General features: G+C 41.4%; 1 protein-coding gene across 8 annotated transcripts in view; it reads left to right on the top strand.

Moving 5' to 3' along the window:
- Srgap2 (SLIT-ROBO Rho GTPase activating protein 2) overlaps positions 1–19,425 on the top strand; it is a 221,139-nt gene that overhangs the window by 90,787 nt on the left and 110,927 nt on the right. Inside the window, exon 2 of one of the 8 annotated variants that reach the window (XM_006249785.4) lies at positions 16,450–18,361. The exons of the other annotated variants lie outside the window; for them this stretch is intronic. Coding sequence (XP_006249847.1) covers positions 18,300–18,361 — 62 coding nt within the window. The 5' untranslated portion in view covers positions 16,450–18,299. The remainder of the gene's footprint in view (positions 1–16,449; positions 18,362–19,425) is intronic. 8 annotated transcript variants of the gene reach the window in all.

The raw sequence follows: 19,425 nt of genomic DNA, 5'->3' as shown, positions 1-19,425 counted from the left end.
CCTTTGGTGGACATTTTAGTCTTCTGTGATAGCAGTATTCAAGGGTTCTTTGAGAAAGTAAACAGGGTTGATAACTGATTAGATAAAAAGAATCTTACTGGTCACAAGAAACCTGATGTCTGTCTCTAAGCTAGGAACCCGAATAATTGTGGTGTCTTTTCTAAACATGTAAGCATTGAGGAAGTGGGTGTTTTAAATAGTGACTCCGCTTTGAGCATGTTGAGTTTGAGACATTGTAAGGATTTTAGGTCCCTATTTTGAGATGTGGTGCTGCCGACCAAGTGGTTTTGAGTGGGAATATTTGTTGAAATCTTTAGTGTAAACAATAGTGCAGATGTTGATGAAAGAAGAACCCAGTGCTAAAACCTAAGGCTCAGAAGGCCTCCCAGCATTGGGAGGTAGTAAATATTAGGAGAAAGGAAAGTGCCTAAAAGGAATGAGTAAGAAAAGTTGGTCCCTACTCCCAGGCAGGATGGAGGGCCCTGTGTCTCAGGGAGCTAGAATTATTGGAAGGAGTAGCTGATTTGAGTCAATTTCAGCAGTTTCTTACTAATATAACCTTTATTAATAACTAATAACCTTACTAATAACCTAGGCTTTCTGAGAGAAGCAGAGGCAAGTAAGATGAGCCCAGAGGCTGGAGTGGTTAAGATGCTTGCTGCCCTTGAGAGGCTCCAGGTTGGATTCTTAGACCCCTGTCAGGCAGTTCACACCATCTATAGCTCCAGGAATCTGTTGCCCTCTTCTGGCCTCTATGAGCACTGTACTCAATCACAACACACACACACGCACACACACACACACACACACACACACACACACACACACACACACACACACAAATATAAATGAAGGAAATCTTTTTTTTAAAAAAGAGCTTGAAAACAAAAGGCTCTCTCTCTCTCTCAGAATGGAACACCTGAATTGCCGTGTTTTATGCGTCAAAAATGGTCACGTAATAAATAGCACGCTCACGCGGTACAGCGTACTAGCAGAGGTGTTGGATGAGTCACATGGATAAGACGATAACCCCAGTGAGCATCTGGAGAAGCCACAGACCTGGTTGACTTCTCTTGTCTCACTAGCGTGGTGATAGGACCTCTACTCAGTTTAGCACTACTGACGGAACCTTCATTTTCCCCCTTCCCTCTCGGTTCTGAGTTAAGAAAGATAAGCAAGTGCTCAGATGCGTGTGTACTGTAAGCATCGCTGCAGAGACGGCTGTGCTCCTGCAGCTGTGCTGCCATTTTGTAGGTAGCACGAACAAAATTTGGCCTTTTCCTTTCTAATCTGTTCTTTCTTCCTTGCTCGCTCTTTCTTTCTTTCTCTCCTTTCTTTCTTCCTTCCTTCCATTCCTTCCTTCCTCCCTTCCTTCCTTCCTTCCTCCCTTCCTTCCTTCCTTCCTTTCTTTTTTTGATACAGAGAAGACACTTTAGGCATGACTACTTCGGTTAAGATAGGTGTGGCTGCTATAATAGACTTTAGGTAATATTAGCTTATACAAGGCAGGCGCATATTTTTCTGTACATTAACAGCCTGCTAAACAGTCAGGACTGTGTCAGGCTCCTTATCTCACCCTTACAGTATTGTCCATTGCTGTGTAAGCCAGAGTAGCTCATTGTCACCACATCCCATTTCATCCATTGGGAAAAGCAACAGGGCAAGAGGGAAACATGTCTTTATTCTTTTTTTTTTTTTTTTTTTTTGGTTCTTTTTTTCGGAGCTGGGGACCGAACCCAGGGCCTTGTGCTTCCTAGGCAAGCGCTCTACCACTGAGCTAAATCCCCAACCCCATGTCTTTATTCTTTAAAGGTATAGTCTAGAAACGGCACATACATGCATTTAACTCATCCAGCTGGACAGTACTTAGTCACATGATTATCTATGCTGTAAGGGGGACTAGACAATATATTTATTAATTTGTGTGACCTGAAAAGTAGAGTTTCTATCACTGTAGAAGGGAAAACACATTGAAGGACAGTATTTGCAACATTGCCAAAGTTTCATGGTGTGTAGAAGGACAGGTGTGTGAGAGAGCAGTGTCCCTCGATCATACATAGTGCACATAACAGAGTGATTTGTTCTATTTGGAGGGCGAGGAAGAGAGCTTTTCGGAGGTGAAGTCCACTGGTTAGGAATGGAAAAGTAGAACTAATTTTAGAAAATATTGCTGAAAAGGTAATACTTTCCTAAATATTTAATATAATTGAGACAATGGAAGACGTTAGAGAAGGAAGTATTTTAGATAGAAAATAGTGTTACCCACAGCCATGGTTTTACCAACAAGCCCTGAGATGAGAAAACCATGACTGTGGATAACATCTGCTTTTCTGGACAGTAGGAATTATATCTATAAAAGTTGGTAAGCCAGAAGATTATGGAAGGTTATAAATACTAGCCAATAGAGTTAGGGCTTTGTTCTGTAAGTATAGAGGAACCACTGACAATTTCTGAGCAAGGAGTTGAATTATGTCCATGCTTTTGAAAGGACCTAGATGATTACGACTGGGGAGATGTCTCAGGGATCATGAGCAGTGGCTGTTCTTCCAGAGGACCCGGGTTCAATTCCTAACACCCACATGACAGCTCACAACTATGTATAACTCCCAGTGCAGGGGATTTGACACACACACACACACACACACACACACACACACAGGCAGGCAAAACAGCTATGCAAAGAAAATAAAAATAGATAAATCATTTAAAAAGGGAGGAAAGAAACAAAGAAAGAGCCTAGATGAAAGGACATAGTAGGGAGATAAGGCAGTCCAGTGATGGAGTAATAGGAGCCAGAATGAAAGTCATGACCCTGGAGAATAGAAGGATGGAGCTGAATGTGAGTCACCTAAGCCAAACGAGCTGGGCCGGAGAAAGCACTTTTTGGTTTTCTAAACTTTGGAGTAGGAAGTGTACTGTATCTTCATTCAGCCCGCAACTGTAGCCTCAATTTTGCTGACTCTGTGACTGGTCCCAGAATAGCTCACTCTCAGCAGGCACTTGTCACTCCCCCCCCCCCCCCAAGCTGCAGCAGCTGTTGGCCCAGTAATGCCATGAATCTGTCTGCCTGTGCTGCCAGGAGAGCAGCTGCCAGCAGCAGCTCGGGGTAGAGCCTGCTCTGGGATGTGGACTTTATTCAGCTTGGGACGGAGCAAGTTGGCCAGGGCTAAAGGCAGTACACATGGATTCATCCCACCCTTTTCCAGGCCAGCCTCTTACTCTGGCTCCGTTTCAGCCATTCACCCTGGGTTAGGATGGTTATTTTGTTACAGCTTTAAGTGACTGCATTTAGGAGCAAATGTTGCTGAACTCCTTATTTTCATCTTTTGGACAAAAACCATTTTCCACTGGAAGTCATTACCCTGTGGCCCTGTGACTCTGCTTTCTGTTCTTTGTTCCTGTTCACCTTTTGTCCTTCCCCACATGGCTCAGGGAAGATATCCTACTAAAGCCCGTCCAGCATGACTCATGTAAAATCTGACCTGATGCTCCCATTCCCTCTGCCCCAGTGAGAGAAGCTAGACAGCTAGACTGATTATTCCACTGTACCTTCAGCTTTGAGATAGGTAGTGTGGCCTCCCTGTCCCCTGACTGTTACAGCCTTGTGTGATTACGAGCAGAGATAAAACGTTCTGAGAGGTAGGAAGCCTTCCTATGGAGGATGTTTTGGCATTTTCTTTGGCTCTCTGAAGAGCATAAATGTATTCCTCTTTGTTGTTGAGCCTTTGATTGTCTCTTCAAGTGGAATTTGTGTTAATATTGCCCCACAGGATTCTGAAGGATTCTAATTAATAATGTGCTGGCTTTTCTTCTTTTCTTTCACCAGGCTTTCTGTAAATTACTTTTCAGCTCATTTGGTTTTGATCTTCTGCTTTTAATAACTAATGCCTTTGTTTTAATTTGAGGTAGTTTCTCTCCCCCACACCTACCCCATGTGGAGGTTTAGAGAGACACTCTGCTTGGCTATCCTGCTGTGCTCCCTACATAGACCTTATGCTATTTTATAGCCTGTTGTCAATATTTTCCCATCTTTTCCTTCTCCTTAATAAATATTTGTTGGACATTTTAAAATTATGTTCTAGACTCTTAGAAGAGGGAGCCCAAAGAAATTAAAGGGACTTTAACTTAGGACCCCACCTCCACCCCCGCAAAAAACAAATATTTTCTTTTTTTCTAACATTAAGTTAGCAGTACGTGAAGTTGGCCACATGGAAAGTAACTGCCTACTTAATGTCTGTGAGTTGTTACTCTTGGGACGGTCTCAAGAAAGCCTGGCTTGCCATCTCATGGACTGGTAGGGGCTAGAGAGTTGGCTCAGCAGATAGAGCACTGGTTATTCTTTCAGAGGACCCAGCTTCAGTTCCTACAACCCACATGATAGCCCACAACCTCTGTAATTCCTGTTCCATAGGATCTTCTGCCTTCTTTTGACCTCTGGGGCATCAGGCACGGACATAATATATAGACATACATGCAGGCAAAGTAGTCAAACACACAAAAAATAGAAAACAATGAAATTTGATGGATATTCAACTTTCAGCACTCCCTTCAGTGAAAAAGTAAGTGCACAATCGATTAAGATTCATGTAGAGGCCGTGTTCTTGGTCTCAGGCCTAGCCTGTGTGTGTGGAAGTTGCTGTAAGTACTTCCCTTCTTCCTGCTAGTGGGGTCTTCCTTCAGAGTCAAGTTCAGTCATCTGCTACTTTCACAAGATGACATTGGGTTGAAAAGCAGTCAGCTGGCCATAGAGAACATTAGAGCTCTGGTTGCAAGAGAGAAAAAAGTGGAGAACCAGAGAAAACAGGTTCTCCTTGAGTATGGGATCACGTAAGGAGGCAGCAATAGGAAAGGTAAAGTTGCTAGAAGGGAGAACTCCTGACTTCCTGGGACTTGCACATCATTCATTCATTTTGGACTTACTTGGCAATTGTTTGTTTCCCCCAGGAAAGTTTTGCTCAGATGTAGTAGCAGCTGGTGTTAGGCATGGGTTGAGTTCCCTTCCCTGTGGCTCAAGTTCCCTTTTTATTGAGAAATTAACAGGAAATTCCTTGGTATGTTTTCCACTAGCCCATTCCATATAGAACTTTAGGTGATGGTCCATCCTTTTTAAAGACGGTGTTGACAACTGGCAAAAGATGAAGAGACTGCAGAAACTCAGTCCTAAGTGAAACATATATTCTCCACTCCCTCCTTCTAAAGCTCAGGGGTTGGTCACTGCAGAAGAGGGGCTGGAAAGGATGTCAGAGCCAGAGACTGACTACAAGGAAACAGTATCTTCTAGTCACGGGGCAGCTGCACATCTGAACTCAATGCAGTTGTGACAATGTGTACAAGACCTCTGCAGACCAAATCAGACCAGAGGCCAACATGGAGATGGGCATTGGACACAAAATCCCTCCGTTTGCCATGAAGCCAATGGCAGTTGTTAGGTGTTGGGAGAAGGAAAGACAGTTTTCTCTGCATATAGCTCCTATTAAGTTAACCATGCTCTAGTGGAAGACCATACACCCAAGAATATTTGAGCAGCACAGCACAAATTGGTCTTGTTTTTGTTTTTTTAATGGTGCCAAGTTGGGTGGATACGGACAGGAATAGACTAGATCTGGGAAGAGTTGAAAGGGTGATGGAAGTGCATATGGAATTCTCAGAGAACTCGTAAGAAAATGAAAGGTGTTGGGAGGGCTCCTTACACAGGATAAAGGAGGATGGGAGTTATAAGAAGGCAACTTGAGTGTGGGCAAGACCAGTTGGTTGACCAATCTTTGGAACCGAAAAATAATTTTGGTGCAAGCCTTTTGGAAAGTTTTGCAACTTAGTAGAAAAACAAAACAAAGCAAAACTCCAGAGCTTTGAACCAGGTAAACTTGAGTCTAAACTTGACTTCTACTGCTTATATCTGTGTGACTTTGAACTAGTCATTTAAACCCCTTTCACCTTTAGTTTCTACGTCTCTGAAGTGTGGCGAGTAATACCTGGAGGAGTTGTTCTCATGGTTGGATATAGTATGGGAAGTACTAGGCTAGCACCTGCACTTAGTAGGTACTCAGAAATTAGCTCATAGAATTACCACCACCACAGAAGAGTGTAGCAAGAAGCTGTTAAGATTTGTGCAAAGAGCATGAGACCTGAGTAGGTAGACAGCCAGTTCTATTCAGCTCTCTGCGGTCCATGGAGACCAGCGGGCCAGTGCAGCATCGAGTCAGCCACATGGCAAATAGAATATGGTTCCTGTTTCCAGGTTTCAGGAGGCTTCCACACTTGTACTTAAATGGCCTTATTCCATCCTTCTGGGATAGAGAATGATAGAGGGCAGGTCAACAGTGAAACATGCTTTTGTGAGCATTTGGGAGGATGCCAGACTTCCAAGAGCTTCCTATGCTTCCTAGGATCTGGCAGGAAAGGGTCAGCCGACCGCACTTCAAGCTTTTAATTCCCCAGGCAGTAACATGCCCTTTGACAGGGGAAAAGGGAAATCTACACCTATAAGTATTGCAATAAACCATCTCTGGATCTTTAATTCTTAAGAATTCACAGCCAATTAAATGCATTGTCTTTGACCCAGTTCTCTTTTAAAGACAAAAGCTATGCCTTGGAATTGGGAGCTGACTGTGTGAAGTGGGAGGGCTTCCAAAATAAGAAGAAAAGACAGCTAGCTTCTGCTAGACAGACTTTATCTTTTATTGTTGATTGGGGAAAGCCAGGCAGGCTGTAAGAGAATAATAGCACATATCCACACAGGCACATGAATCTAAAAATAGAATCCTATTTAAAGCAGATACCAGTAGTTTCCTGAGAGGGGAGGAAAGGTGGAATATTCAGGAAAGGACTCGTGCTTGGTTCAGTAACGGAAAGGTAGAAGATAGCACAATTATGTTCTCAATTAAATTTGGTCCCATGTTAATTGAAGTAAAGGCTTTAATATCTAAGTCCTGTGCGTGCTGAAGCATCATACTGTGAGGAGGTACAGAATCACGAGGGAAGAGCTCAGTGTTAATGAAGAATTTAAGGAGGTTGAGGGAAAAGGGGGGGGGGTTGGATTTTTTCATTGCTGCTAGATAATTTTATTCTGTTAGCTTCTGTTTCTTCTACTAACTGACCCACCGCCCCCTGGGTTTGACATTCCGGAAGGATCAGTGAAACAGGTTTGGATCTTAACATTTTTGGCACACTGATTAAGGAGTCAGGATTAGAATAAACCAAACAAACTCGGATTGTATTCAGTGGTAAGATGCTGAGCTGTATTAACCTATTTCTGCTTAAGTGATTGGAACAGGGCATCCTTGCATGAAATTCAGACATCCCTCCCTGGCAGCCTCTGGTGCTAAAGTAGAGGTTGTAGAACAAGTCTGGCAGCTCTCAGTCTGAACCTTTGTAAACAACAGATGTTCCTAACTAAGTTCTAGGGGTGGAGGTTGAGGTTTCTGTTGATGCTTGAAATTCTTTGAATTTATAGGCAGCGTCTTGGGGATTCAGCAAAAGGAGGAAGTTGTAAGGGACCAATTCTGCAATGTACAGGTGGAAATGCCTCTGACAGATTTCCTTGGAACATAAAGCGCTATTGAATGGACTCTGAATAGAGAGAGAGGCACCCAGGGAAGCAGGCACAGTTAGGAAGGCTGAGCTTCAAAGGTATATTGATTTCCTGCTTTCCTCCCCTTCAAGCTTGCTCATTTGTACACATGTGACTTTGTTCGCCCCTTCCTTGTATGGATAGAAATGTGTGCCCTTCCTACCACAACATATTCTGACAGCTGCACAGCAGAGACTTTCATTAGTACCTTCAAAGTCGTTTGGATCTTACAGTGTACAGATTTCTGGGTTATGGGCTTTTCTAGGATTTTCTTTTAAGGTCAGCATCTCACTCTTGAACCCATAGTCCTTCCTCCACTGCTTGAGTGCTGGGACTGCAGGCATGCACCACCACGTGGCACTTTTCTTGGATTCTGATTGTATTTTTTTGTCCTTTCTCTGTGCTGATTTTGTGAGATTTCTATTACATCATTAATCACCATCAGTTGTAGATAGTAAGGCTCACAGCAGTTTCAGTTCTGCCCCCTCTCTTTCCTCCCTTCCTCTTGTGGCACTAGGGCTGTAACCTAAGGCCACACATATGCACATATGCTAAGCAGGTGCTCGGCCCTGAGAGCTGCCTTTTCTTTATCTCTATCACCCAAAATCCAAGTTCGTGTACTAAAGCAAGATGACTTAGAGGGGTTGGGGATTTAGCTCAGTGGTAGAGCACTTGACTAGCAAGCACAAGGCCCTGGGTTCAGTCCCCAGCTCCGAAAAAAAAAAAAGATGACTTAGAAACCTTATACTTTACCATATAGTCGAGAAAATCAGAATGGAAAATATATGACTACAGTATATAATACAAAATTAAAATATGCTTAGAAAAGGTTCTCACCTTTAATCAAAGAAGAAAATACAGTATATCAGGTTTGGCCAAATGTTGCACTCTTGTTAGCCAGAAACAACTGTTTTCAAAATCTTTGGTTAAAAGCATTTGTTGTTTGTGGGCTATAACAATACTCTTATATTGTTAATGATTCTGGAAAGCAAGTCACTGGCTGTTTTGTCCAGAAGATTAAGAAATAAGTAGTATTTCCTAGTTGGCTTATTTTTTTAAGCAAGCAAGCACTAATGAACACTTACTATTTGCTAGGGCTCTGCCATGAATGAACTATAATTAGATCAAGCTGATATTTTAATTAATGGAGGTTACTGACTAATGTGAAATAGTGTAAGTATGTGTGTGCACATTTTTATGTTCCGATAAAACATGGAGTTCAAGATAAGGAACCAAGAATGTTGAGGAATGCTTTTAGACACTGAGTGAACATTGGGCTGCATTTCATTATCAACAGTGAATAATTCTGCACAGATATTGCATAGGTTCTGGAGTCAGAGAGATGACCGACCTCCCCTTTTTTCAGGAGGCTCATGGTGCTGTGTGGGAGAGAGGCTTATATGAAAAAACAAAGTAATACATACTTACTGCCAAAGGAGAGATGAGGAAAATGGCATCACTTTCTTCCAGAATGGAATCCTTGATAATTTTTTTTATTTTGACATATTTTATAATTATAGGACAAAATGTAAGAATAATACAAAATATCATATGCCATTTTACCCATATTGAAAGTAAGGTTAATATAGCATACATTTGCTTTGCATACTTCTTTTTCTTTCCATGCAGTTTACAGTATTTATGTTCCTGAAACACTTCAGAGTAAGTTTGCCGACATGGTACTCCTTTATCCCTGTGCACTTCAGTGGGTGTCGGCTAAAACTGTTTTCCAACATAATCACAGTAGACCTGTCAAAATCAGACCATGAAGATCACCATGATAATACCTAAGCCATGGCCATCCAGAGTTTACCAGTTATTTGAATAAGAAAGTTCACATTGTGTAGGTCTTAAGTTGTCTTGTCTCTAAATGTCTTTTAATATAGACTAAATCCCAAGTCCCTGTATTTTATTACACTGACTTTGTTTTTGAACATTTGACCCAAAAATTACTACTTAATTTGCTATTTCTGGAATGAATTCTTTTTTGTTTGTTTTTGTGGTTGTTGCGGTTGTTTTGAAACAGGGTTTCTCTGTGTAGTGAAGGCCGTCCTGGACCAGGCCGGCCTCAAGGTCAGAGATTCGCCTGCCTCTGCCTCCTGCGTGCAAGCATTAAAGGCAAGCATTGCCACCAGCCTTAATTTTCTATTTCTAATCTTCTGATAATACCATCTGTGGTTTGATTCAGGTAGCATGAGTTGATAGGAGTACCAAAGAGGTTACTGTCATGGCTTTCTCAGTGTGCCATGTCACTTGCTGGAGATTTATTGTTATTTGACCTTGAAGTGGTATCTTTCAGGTTTCTCTATTTTTGATATAATTCTTAGAGCTATTCTGTCTGTGCTTTGGAATTACAGGACATGTGGAGACATACTTTTCACCTGCAAATAAATACTAGTAGTTTTGGTCCTCCAAGTTAGTAGTACCAATCTACTGGAGGAGAAAGAAGGTTATCAAAAAGTCAACTTCCCAATTCTGTCAATGTTTTTCAGGTGGGATTTTGTAGAAGCAAGTGATTTCCCACCATTTTTTGTCTTGTTTATATCAATATGAAGTGGTAGATATGTACTTCCTTTAACAGTTTATGATCTCTGAATATTTTTATTTATCTTACATTCATGGTGTCCTGGTCAGTGCTGCTGTTTCCAGTTGTTCTGAATCTTGTGCAGCCCAAGTTCAACACCAGATGGGCTCACAGCCTCAGGGGCTAAGCTGGTTTCTACAGCTTGGAAACAAATTACTGGGAAGCACCAGGACATTGTAGAGTATTTTGGGCTTTAGTCTTCTCGGTGGCACTTCTTCTTCTTCCATTCCTCCATCCCCCTGCCTCCTCCCTCTTAACCCTCACTATTCGTCCTTTGCATGCCTTCCTTAGCATAGAAACAGAACCTCCACTCTATTTTTATTCTCTCCACATGTTAATGGATTTAATCCATTATGTGACAACCAAGCTGGAGATGCTGACATTTTTCTAATTTTGCTGCTTTTGAATCTTCTATTTAGGACTATATTTTATGTCCTTTTGGTCATATAAAGGAGACAAGGCTCAGCTTCTCTCAGTGATCAAGAAGTCACCCATTTAAGAACAAAAGTGTCCTCCTATTGATTTTAACCGTAAGGGTATGAAAGGGGGCCTCCCACTTCCTGCCTGCCTACCTGCCTGCCTTGCCAAGTGTGTGTAGACGCTTCCTACAGTTAGCAAGTGTGTCACTTAGGAGACAAGTAACATTGTGCCCACATCATTATTTTCAAAATCTTTCTTCTTGGAAATTGCCAACCACTTTCTTCCCATGTTCTTTAGAAGATTGTTTAACTCAGCAACTCTAGGCACTGTAAATAAAAAAGAAATCAACATAGTGGAGCTATTTATCATACAGATGCACAACAAAGACAGTGGCTGTCAGCTATAGAGCATCAGGAAGAAGATAATATAAAATGCGGTAAACTTGGAATGTCTGCTGTGACCGGAGCACTAAGTACCTGTAGGGGTTGTCCTGAAAAGAGCTTCTTAGGGAATGGGCTTCCAGAAGCTCAGGGAATACTTATGTGGAAGTTAGGAGATTTGTCCTTGATTTCTCTCTCTGGCCACAATTCCTTTGTGTGTGTGGTTGTAGTCTTTGGGGGCGGGGGTGCTCCTCCATACATGGAGTATGAAGCCTAGAGATCAATGTTAACTGTTTTTCTCTATCACTTGCTACTGGATTTGTTTGTTTGTTTGTTTGTTTGTTTGTTTGTTAAAGGCAAGGTCTCTCTGTGAACCTAGAGCTTGATCTTTTGGCTAGATTAGTTGGCTAAACAAGTTTCCAGGATCCACTTGTCTCTACCCACCCCAGTATTTAAGGCTACAGATGCCCATCACCATCCTAGCTTTTATGTGTGTGCTGGAATCCAAACTCAGGTCCTGTGCTTGCACAGCAAGTACTTCATATCCAGTGGGTCATTGCAGGGCCCCTTCCCTCAATTCCTTTTCTTCGTCCTCCTTTCTTTCTCACTTCTGGCTCTGGATGAAAATACTTTAAGGAGAATTTTTAGATTCTTAAAAGGACGTGGGATATCTGATCATCTTCTGGAATTTAGGACCATTGGCTAAACTTTTAAACCATATAGTAATACACAGGTCTATTCATAAGAATATGTGCCAGCCATGGCTGTCTACAACTGAAATCTATATACTGGAGAAACTGAGGCAGGGGAACATGAATTCTAAGCTAGCCTGGGCTACATAGTAAGACCCTGATTAAAATAAACAGCTAACAAAACAAAACAAAGAACAGAAAAATACAAGGCAATGTACATTTGTATTATTAAGTAACTGAGGACATCCCTTTCAAAAACAAAGACAAATTTTGCTATATACAGTATAGCCTGTGATATTTTATTTTAAAAAATATTTATTACTGAGTTAATGTGTCTGTGTGGGTATGTGCATGTGTGAACGCCAAGAAAGGACATTGGACGCCCTGGAGCTAGAGTTACAGGTGGTTGTGAGCTGCCTGACGTGGGTGCTGTGATCCAAACGGGTCCTCTACAAGAGCAGTACTCACTCTTAAAACAGTAGCCATCTTGCCAGCCCCAGGACATTTTCTACTATGTTCTGTTATTCTGCTCTACTGTTTTCGAGTTTTAGAGGTTGGGGAGTAGAATACTAGTTTTAAATTTATTATTATTTCAGCTACATTAGTGACTCATATCACATAGATTGAAAAGTATTCCTGTAAGAACATTAGTTCAAAGTGTTTTGGCAGTGTGCAGAGTTACCCAGAGTGCTTATTTAAAAAGGAAGATCCCTGGGCATTCCTCTAGTTCCCAGTTTAAGCAAGCACTCCAGGTGATTCTGTTGCAGGGTGATTTGGGGTCACTTAGAGAAAAGGCTCTCTTAGGAATTTAGGAGCCTGACTGTCTAAAGAGTCAGTTCACTTACGAGCTTGAACACAGTAGATTACAGGATTCAAATCCTGATTGAGAATCTTCTGTTTCAGAATGACCCTAATCACCTACAGTGCCTCGTGGATCTTCCCTACTAGGCCTTGACAGTTCTCTTTTTAAAATGTCTGTTAAGGTCCTTATACAGCAGAAAACATTTCAACTGAAGCCACAGAATAGAGAATGAAGGAACTGAAAGGTCCTTTTACAGAGTGGCCGGGTATGGCACAACCCTCCAGTAGGTGCCCAAAGCCAGTCCCAAATTAGAATGGGTGGGATTCAAAACTGTTTTCTCTTCACTTGCCTTTCATGTTTAACCACATGCAGTGTGTCAACATGTTTCCTGGCGCCGCCAGTCACCAGCAGCTTTGCTCTCTCTGGGTTCATGGACCCTTGGTATTCCTGTTATGTGTCGTCTTAGAATAGCTCCGTGCTCCGGGCAGCTAAGCATTGTCCATTAACACTTTCAGCACTAGGTCTTTGTAGACACTAAGTTAGGTGTTCTGAGTGAAATGTAGTGACCATTACAATGAAATAAGAAATGGCTACCAGTCAAGAGACCTGGGCTCTTGTCTTGTTCCACCACTATTTGTGTGACCTCAAGATCCATGAGTATCATTTTTCTCCCATGGAAAATGATGGGTTTGGTTTAGACTCTTCACCATCCTGAAAGTCCCTTCTATTTCTGAAATTGCATGATTCTATTTTTTGTGCCCTCTGGCTTTTCTCTTTACACTTTAAACTTTTCCCCTTTCAAGTCTGGGCAAAGTTGGGTGCAACAGATTTACTAAGCTTGGAATTTCCCTAGAATTGGCTGATAAGTTAATAGTAGTAGCAAGACTTATTCCTATTAGTGCACTGACATAGTCTAAATGTGTCAAACATATTCATTGTCATACTTAGATTATCTGAGAAGTTTAAAATGTATTTGTCTTTAGGAAAATTACAACTTCATTGAAGCCATTTTGTGAGTGTAGATCATTGAGTGGGCTGTCAAGTAGTAATAACAGGTGTTAAAGTGATAAGTATTGATGACATGGCTGGAGAACACTTCCTGTGGGTGAAACTTTTTAATACATCACCTTGTTTAATTTAATCTTAACAGGATTCAGATGAGTTAGGCATTGGGTCTGTTGTTTTCATTTATACTTTTAAACAGGAAAAGAAACTATGAAGGCCACAGTATATTGTCACTTAACAAGATCACCTGGCTATCAAATAGCAGAGCTGAATCTAGGTCTTAGGGTGCTTTATACAGAATACTTTCTCACTGGGATAGAGTCATTAGTCATCTAAATTCCATAAGGAACTGAACTCAAATTTTGACCTACTAACCTGGAAACTTACTAGGGCATCCTTACACTACCAAGTCCTTTAAAGTTTCACTAATAAAGTACTAACCTAGCTAATAACATGCCTGAGTTTGGAGTGCACAAGCCAACAAGGATACAAACTTGGTCACTGGGCTGCTACTCAGAGAGTAAACACGAGATAACAGCACACGGGGAGTAGTAATGACATGTGAAGCTGCTCCGAGGACTGCATGACTCTGTTCCACTTACCTTTGCTTTCCTCATTGTTACCATGAGCCATAGAGTAAGGACTCCCATCCCAAGAACATACATTGGAAAGGGAGGTACCCTGTGGATCCCCTTTCAAACCAACGGGCCGTTAGTACTCGGGCTTATCCCCTCCTGGCTGGCAGTCAGTCATTGCTGGCTATAGATCAGATTTCTGCACTTGCGCCTGGTGCCTGAGATGCCTGCTCCTAAAGGGAGCATTTGATGCTTTGAAATAATGTGTGGCTTTCGGAATGGTGCCATTCTATTTTGGCACACATAGGTATTTCGTTCCCTAGCATAAATGACCAAGACTGAGTCAGACAGTGTGCCCAGTCATCTTTCAAGGTTTTATTTATTTTAAAAATATGTTCACACATCTGTGGTTTTCCCTATATAGTTGTCATTACTTACAGGGCTTCTGGTGACATCTTAATTAAGTAGAGAAGGAAAAACTGAAGATTTAATTGTAGAATTGTTCACAGTTCTTTCTACAGAACACATGGATCCAACTGAAAATGTAATGGTGGTGACAATAAACTGTCCCAGTCCAGGAGCCTCTGATTCCTGTTATTTGGTTATTGCTCAAATCTTTGCTGTGCATTTCTGTCTCTTGCTGTATTTTAGTCCTGTCGATTATTTGTACTTCAGGCCTTTTGATGTGATCACTGCCTTTTTTGAGACATGGTATCATTGTATAGGTCTAGCTAGCATGGAACTTGCAGCAATCCTCCTGCCTACCCCTCTCAAATTCTGGGATTATAGACATAAACTATGCTTAGTATTAATCCCTGCTTATTCCAGTCTTGAGAAGGGTCTGTCTAATGTCCAAATGACTTTCTAGAGATTACATAGAAGTTGAGTTCATAGTTTATGTTCTCCAGTATTAAGATTATATGTATAGCATACAAGAAAAGTTGAGTAAAGAAGGGGAAGGCCCCAGGTCTACAGAAGCCATAAAGAAGTCTGTGATAAGCAGACCTTCTAATTCAGTCAAATGAGGCTTTCTCAATGGTCTTGTCTATATCTGTTTACACACAAACAGTGAGACAAAGAAAGAAAGAAAGAAAGAGAGAGAGAGAGAGAGAGAGAGAGAGAGAGAGAGAGAGAGAAAGAAGGAGAGAAGGAGAAAGAAAGGAAGGAGAAGGAAAGAGGTAAATTTCTAAAGCTCTCAATCCTTGGGCATGCCTCTGTCCGAAGGTTATGAAGGTTGCTGAGCTCCATGGGACTGCTCCTCCACTGATGCAAAAATCCCATTCACAATAGCTCTTTCCCCAAACCTGATTAGAAGGGAGGGACAGTTAGTCTGTTTTGAGTAAGGCACATACACAGCTTCTTGAATCCTTTCTAATCGGCTGTCTAGGCAAGCATATGGTCCCTAACTTGACAATTTGAAAGCTTATTTCTTCACTCATAATGTATATTGGTTTTGCCTTGGGTACCTCTCTGTCCCTGTCTCTAAGCTCTCCTACTCTGATCTCATTGTTGGCAAAGCTGAAGCCACAGCTGTGATAAATCCAGAGAAGTGTGCCCATCTCCTGTCTGCCTGCCTGTCTTTGAAAGGTACCTCCAGGCTGCCACTGTACTACTGTGTCACACAACCAGAAGCCACCATTACAGATGAAATCTTTTTAAGTCAGTTTCTGCCTTGGCAATTTAATTTTTAAATTCTCCCCTCCTTTTAACACCTTCCCTAGCAAATCCAATCCATCCTCTGGCTTATCTGGGTCAGCAAGGGTCTGATTTTATACACGGCACTGTCAGACCACAAATCCGCTGCAGCTTTTCCTCTATGAGCTCGTCTGTTTCTGTCAGCATCAGCAAAATGCATAATAAAGAAAATAAGCCAGAAAGGCTAATAACACTCATCTGAATAAAATAATCTCTTTGGCTGCTTCAGTTCATTTCATTTTAATCAAGGTGCCAAGAGGGAATTTGGGTTTGCATTTTTTTATTTATTTTATTTCTTTGAATTCAGCTTCTCTCTCGTTATTCGTTTGCTGTCAAACCATCACCAAATGAGCTCCTTTACACGCACATACCTGCTCCTTTTCTCATTGGAGACTTAATAACATATATTGAGCGATGAATTTAAATCATTCAGAGTTTTGTCTGTCATCGCAGAACTGTTATCTAAAAGTGAGAAATTGTGTTCTTAGATGCATTGGCAATTGCCAGCCTTTTAGAAATTGGCAGCTCTGGTAGGGACTCTGCTGTGGCTTTGGAAGTTGCTGGTGCTACTGGGATTCTGGGCTCCCTTTGAATTCTTTCTTGTCAGCCTCAGCACACAGTTCCCACTGAGGAACACAGGACTATTGTTCTACCTTGTCTCTTTGGGAAAGGACAGTGGAGTACTGAAGGCTGCTCTCCTTTCATATTTCTCTCCTGTCTTCCCAGAGACGTGCAGCTGCTTGGTTAATTGCCTGTCGCTGTCTTCTCCAACTGCGATTTGCTGAGTGTTGTGCACTTTGAGCAGGCTGCGCTCTTGGCTGTGGCCCGGTGCCTGTTGCAGAGCATGTTGGAAATGGATGAAAGCTAAGTCCTCGAGTGTTTGGAAATGAAAATACTAATATTTCTCCCATTTGCATAGTGTTTTGTGTTGCTAAAGTTCTCTCGAATCCATCATCTCAGCTGATCTACAATAACAGCCCTGCGGAAGGGCAAATAATAGACTGTAGACCCAGAAGGAAACCTCAGAATAGCAGTGCAGAAGCTCTAGCCATCCAAGCATCAGGCTTGTGCTCCAAGGGCCATAAATGTGGCTGTGGTTAATTAATAGCCATCCGTACTGGAGGAGCTTCTGGGAGCTTAGCAGTGATCTATTGAAGATCTTTCAGGAGCTAGATGGGCACTGTCCACTCTGTAGATGACCTGGTAGGAAATTGGTGGGACAAGTGTCTTTGTACGTGAGCTTACTAAAACAACTAGGAGATATGAGGGGGGAGATAGTAATTAATATACAGATTTTATGATCGAGGGGCTGCTTTTTATCTTGGTCATCTTAGAGATCTTTTTAGTCATCTGTTCAGAAGTTTTTGAGCATCCATAAGTGTAATCTCTACTGAGGGAGAAAAACTGGGCTCCTGTCTTCAAACTAATCTTAGCGGTTCAGTTGTGCAGGTTTCTCTAGTGTGGTACCTTTGTAGTGACAATCTCTTTTGTAGTTGTACACTGGTTTGTGACTTTCTGGGTTTCCTTTCTTTTGACTAAAGTCATCTCTTATGCAGCACAGTGGTATTTTCTTGATCTTCCTCCTGAATTTTTTTTAAGTAAGGAAAACACTTCTGGATACTTTGTTTGCTTTTTAGGGATGGGTTTAAGGAGGTTCACGGCTGTGTTCCAGCACAGTCCTAAGAGACGCAAACCCTTTAAATGTCCAGGGATTGTACAGCCTGAGACTTGGGGTTGGGGACAGGAAAGTAAAGACAATGTACTAACAAATGTTAGATGGAAAAGATATATAGACAGATTTTAATCTCCTAAACAAATAAAGTTCTCCCAGTTTCATTGGCTACAAATCAAACAAGCTGCAGAACTGCTAGAGCAGGAGGCCGTACTCTCAGAGCCTTGCTACTCTCCTAGGAAAGCATGTCTGACTGGCTTGCTTGTTTTCCAGCCTGAAGAGTGTTGCGGCTTTGTTCTTATCAGCCAGGAAAATTGCCTGTGTAGTGTACTTACTTCTCCCTTCTCCACAGTCTCTTCACCTTTCTTGTCCTGACATGGCCTGAAAAGAAAAAGCATCTATTTGTATGAGAATAGTGTCTGAGAAATAATTCAGATTTATAGAATCCAGACACTGCGTTAAAAGCTATAGTACTATTAAAAGACTGCAACTCCTGGAAGAAACGAGGTAGCTGTTGATACTGGCTTGTGTCTGCTGTTGTCTTCTGTGGCAGGGTCCTTCTGTGTGTCCGTCTGGTCAGCCCACACTAACTTCAGATTCTGACCCTTACACCTCTACCCTGGATGCGGGGCTTATAGCCACCGTGCCTGGTCATAGACTAGACAGACACAGAGAGAGAACACGATATTTTTAAACTACAGCGTTTTAGAGTTTATCAGAATCAGTCATTATGAACGATGAGGCTGTGTTTATGAATTAAGAATATTGATACCAGAAATATGACTAAAAGTAGTTTTCTGTAGTTTCCTCATCACCATTATTTCTGTGTTTGGTTTAGATTCTTCACTATTAATAAAGTCCTGCAGGATGGAGATATGGCTCAGCAGTAGAGTGTTTGCCTAGAATGTACAAGACCCTGGTTCAATCCACAGACGCTCTTGCCACGCCTCCAATTTTTTTTAATAGGTACTCTTGGTATAACTTCAAATTGATTGGGGTGTTTACAAAAGAACAATATTTTGTTTTAAAATTAAGCCATTAATATTACCTAGAGACTATTCCCACAACAAATATTAATTATGTGAATCCTAATGTTTAAAATAAGCATTGTAGCAACTGGATAATGAAATGGCAAGACTCACGTGTTGATTTTCTAGCTACCCATGGTCTCCCATGAATCTTGCATAGACCACTAACCCATCTGTGTACTCTCATAAGAAGCAGATAGAAACCAATTGTAAAATTGAGTCTCATAAAACCTCCCCTTTAAGAATTATGTGTAACAGCCTGACATATTCTTTACTTACCAAGGACATGGGTTCTGCCAAGAGAAATGTCCTGAAAAAAAGTTAGAGTTTTAATACTGCATCTTTTAAGAATTTAACACTGTGTATGCATGTCACAGCATACTTTGGAAATCAGAGGCCAAGTTTCAGAGTCAATTTTTTCCTTATACTGTGGGATCCAGGGATTGAACTCAGGTCATTAGGTTTGCATGGCAAGTGCTTTTACCTACTGAGCCATCTTGCCAGACCTCTTTAAATACTACTTTTTAGGGAGTAGAGAGATGACTCAGCAGTTAAGAGCATTGGCTGCTCTTCCAGAGGACCCAGGTTCAGTTCCCAGCATCCACATAACAGCTCACAACTGTCTATAAGTCCAGTTTCAGGAGTTCTGACCCCCTCACATAGATATACATGCAGGTAAAATACCAATGCACATAAAATAAAAATAAATACGTTATTAAATAGTACTTTTTAAAATTGTGTGTTTTTCAGAGTATTGTTAACTAAAACTGATCTGGGGATTACTTTGAAAGTTTCCTTGAATGAAGATAGGATATCATTTAATACATATACTGAAATCTGTTACCACTGTGAAATTAGGATTATTTTCTACTTATGCCCCCACCCTGTTCTAAACATTTTAACGGAAATAGATTAATTATATCTCTTTACCCCCTCAGCTAGTGTATTTTTAAGTTTCCACAGAAGTCCTTTTATTTCCCAAGAAAGTTAATGGTCACTATG

This window comes from Rattus norvegicus, chromosome 13 (genome assembly GCF_036323735.1).
Source record: "Rattus norvegicus strain BN/NHsdMcwi chromosome 13, GRCr8, whole genome shotgun sequence".
Classification (NCBI taxonomy): Eukaryota; Metazoa; Chordata; class Mammalia; order Rodentia; family Muridae; genus Rattus; species Rattus norvegicus.
Note: the sequence above shows the minus strand (reverse complement) of the source record. Positions and strands in the feature narration are given on the sequence as shown.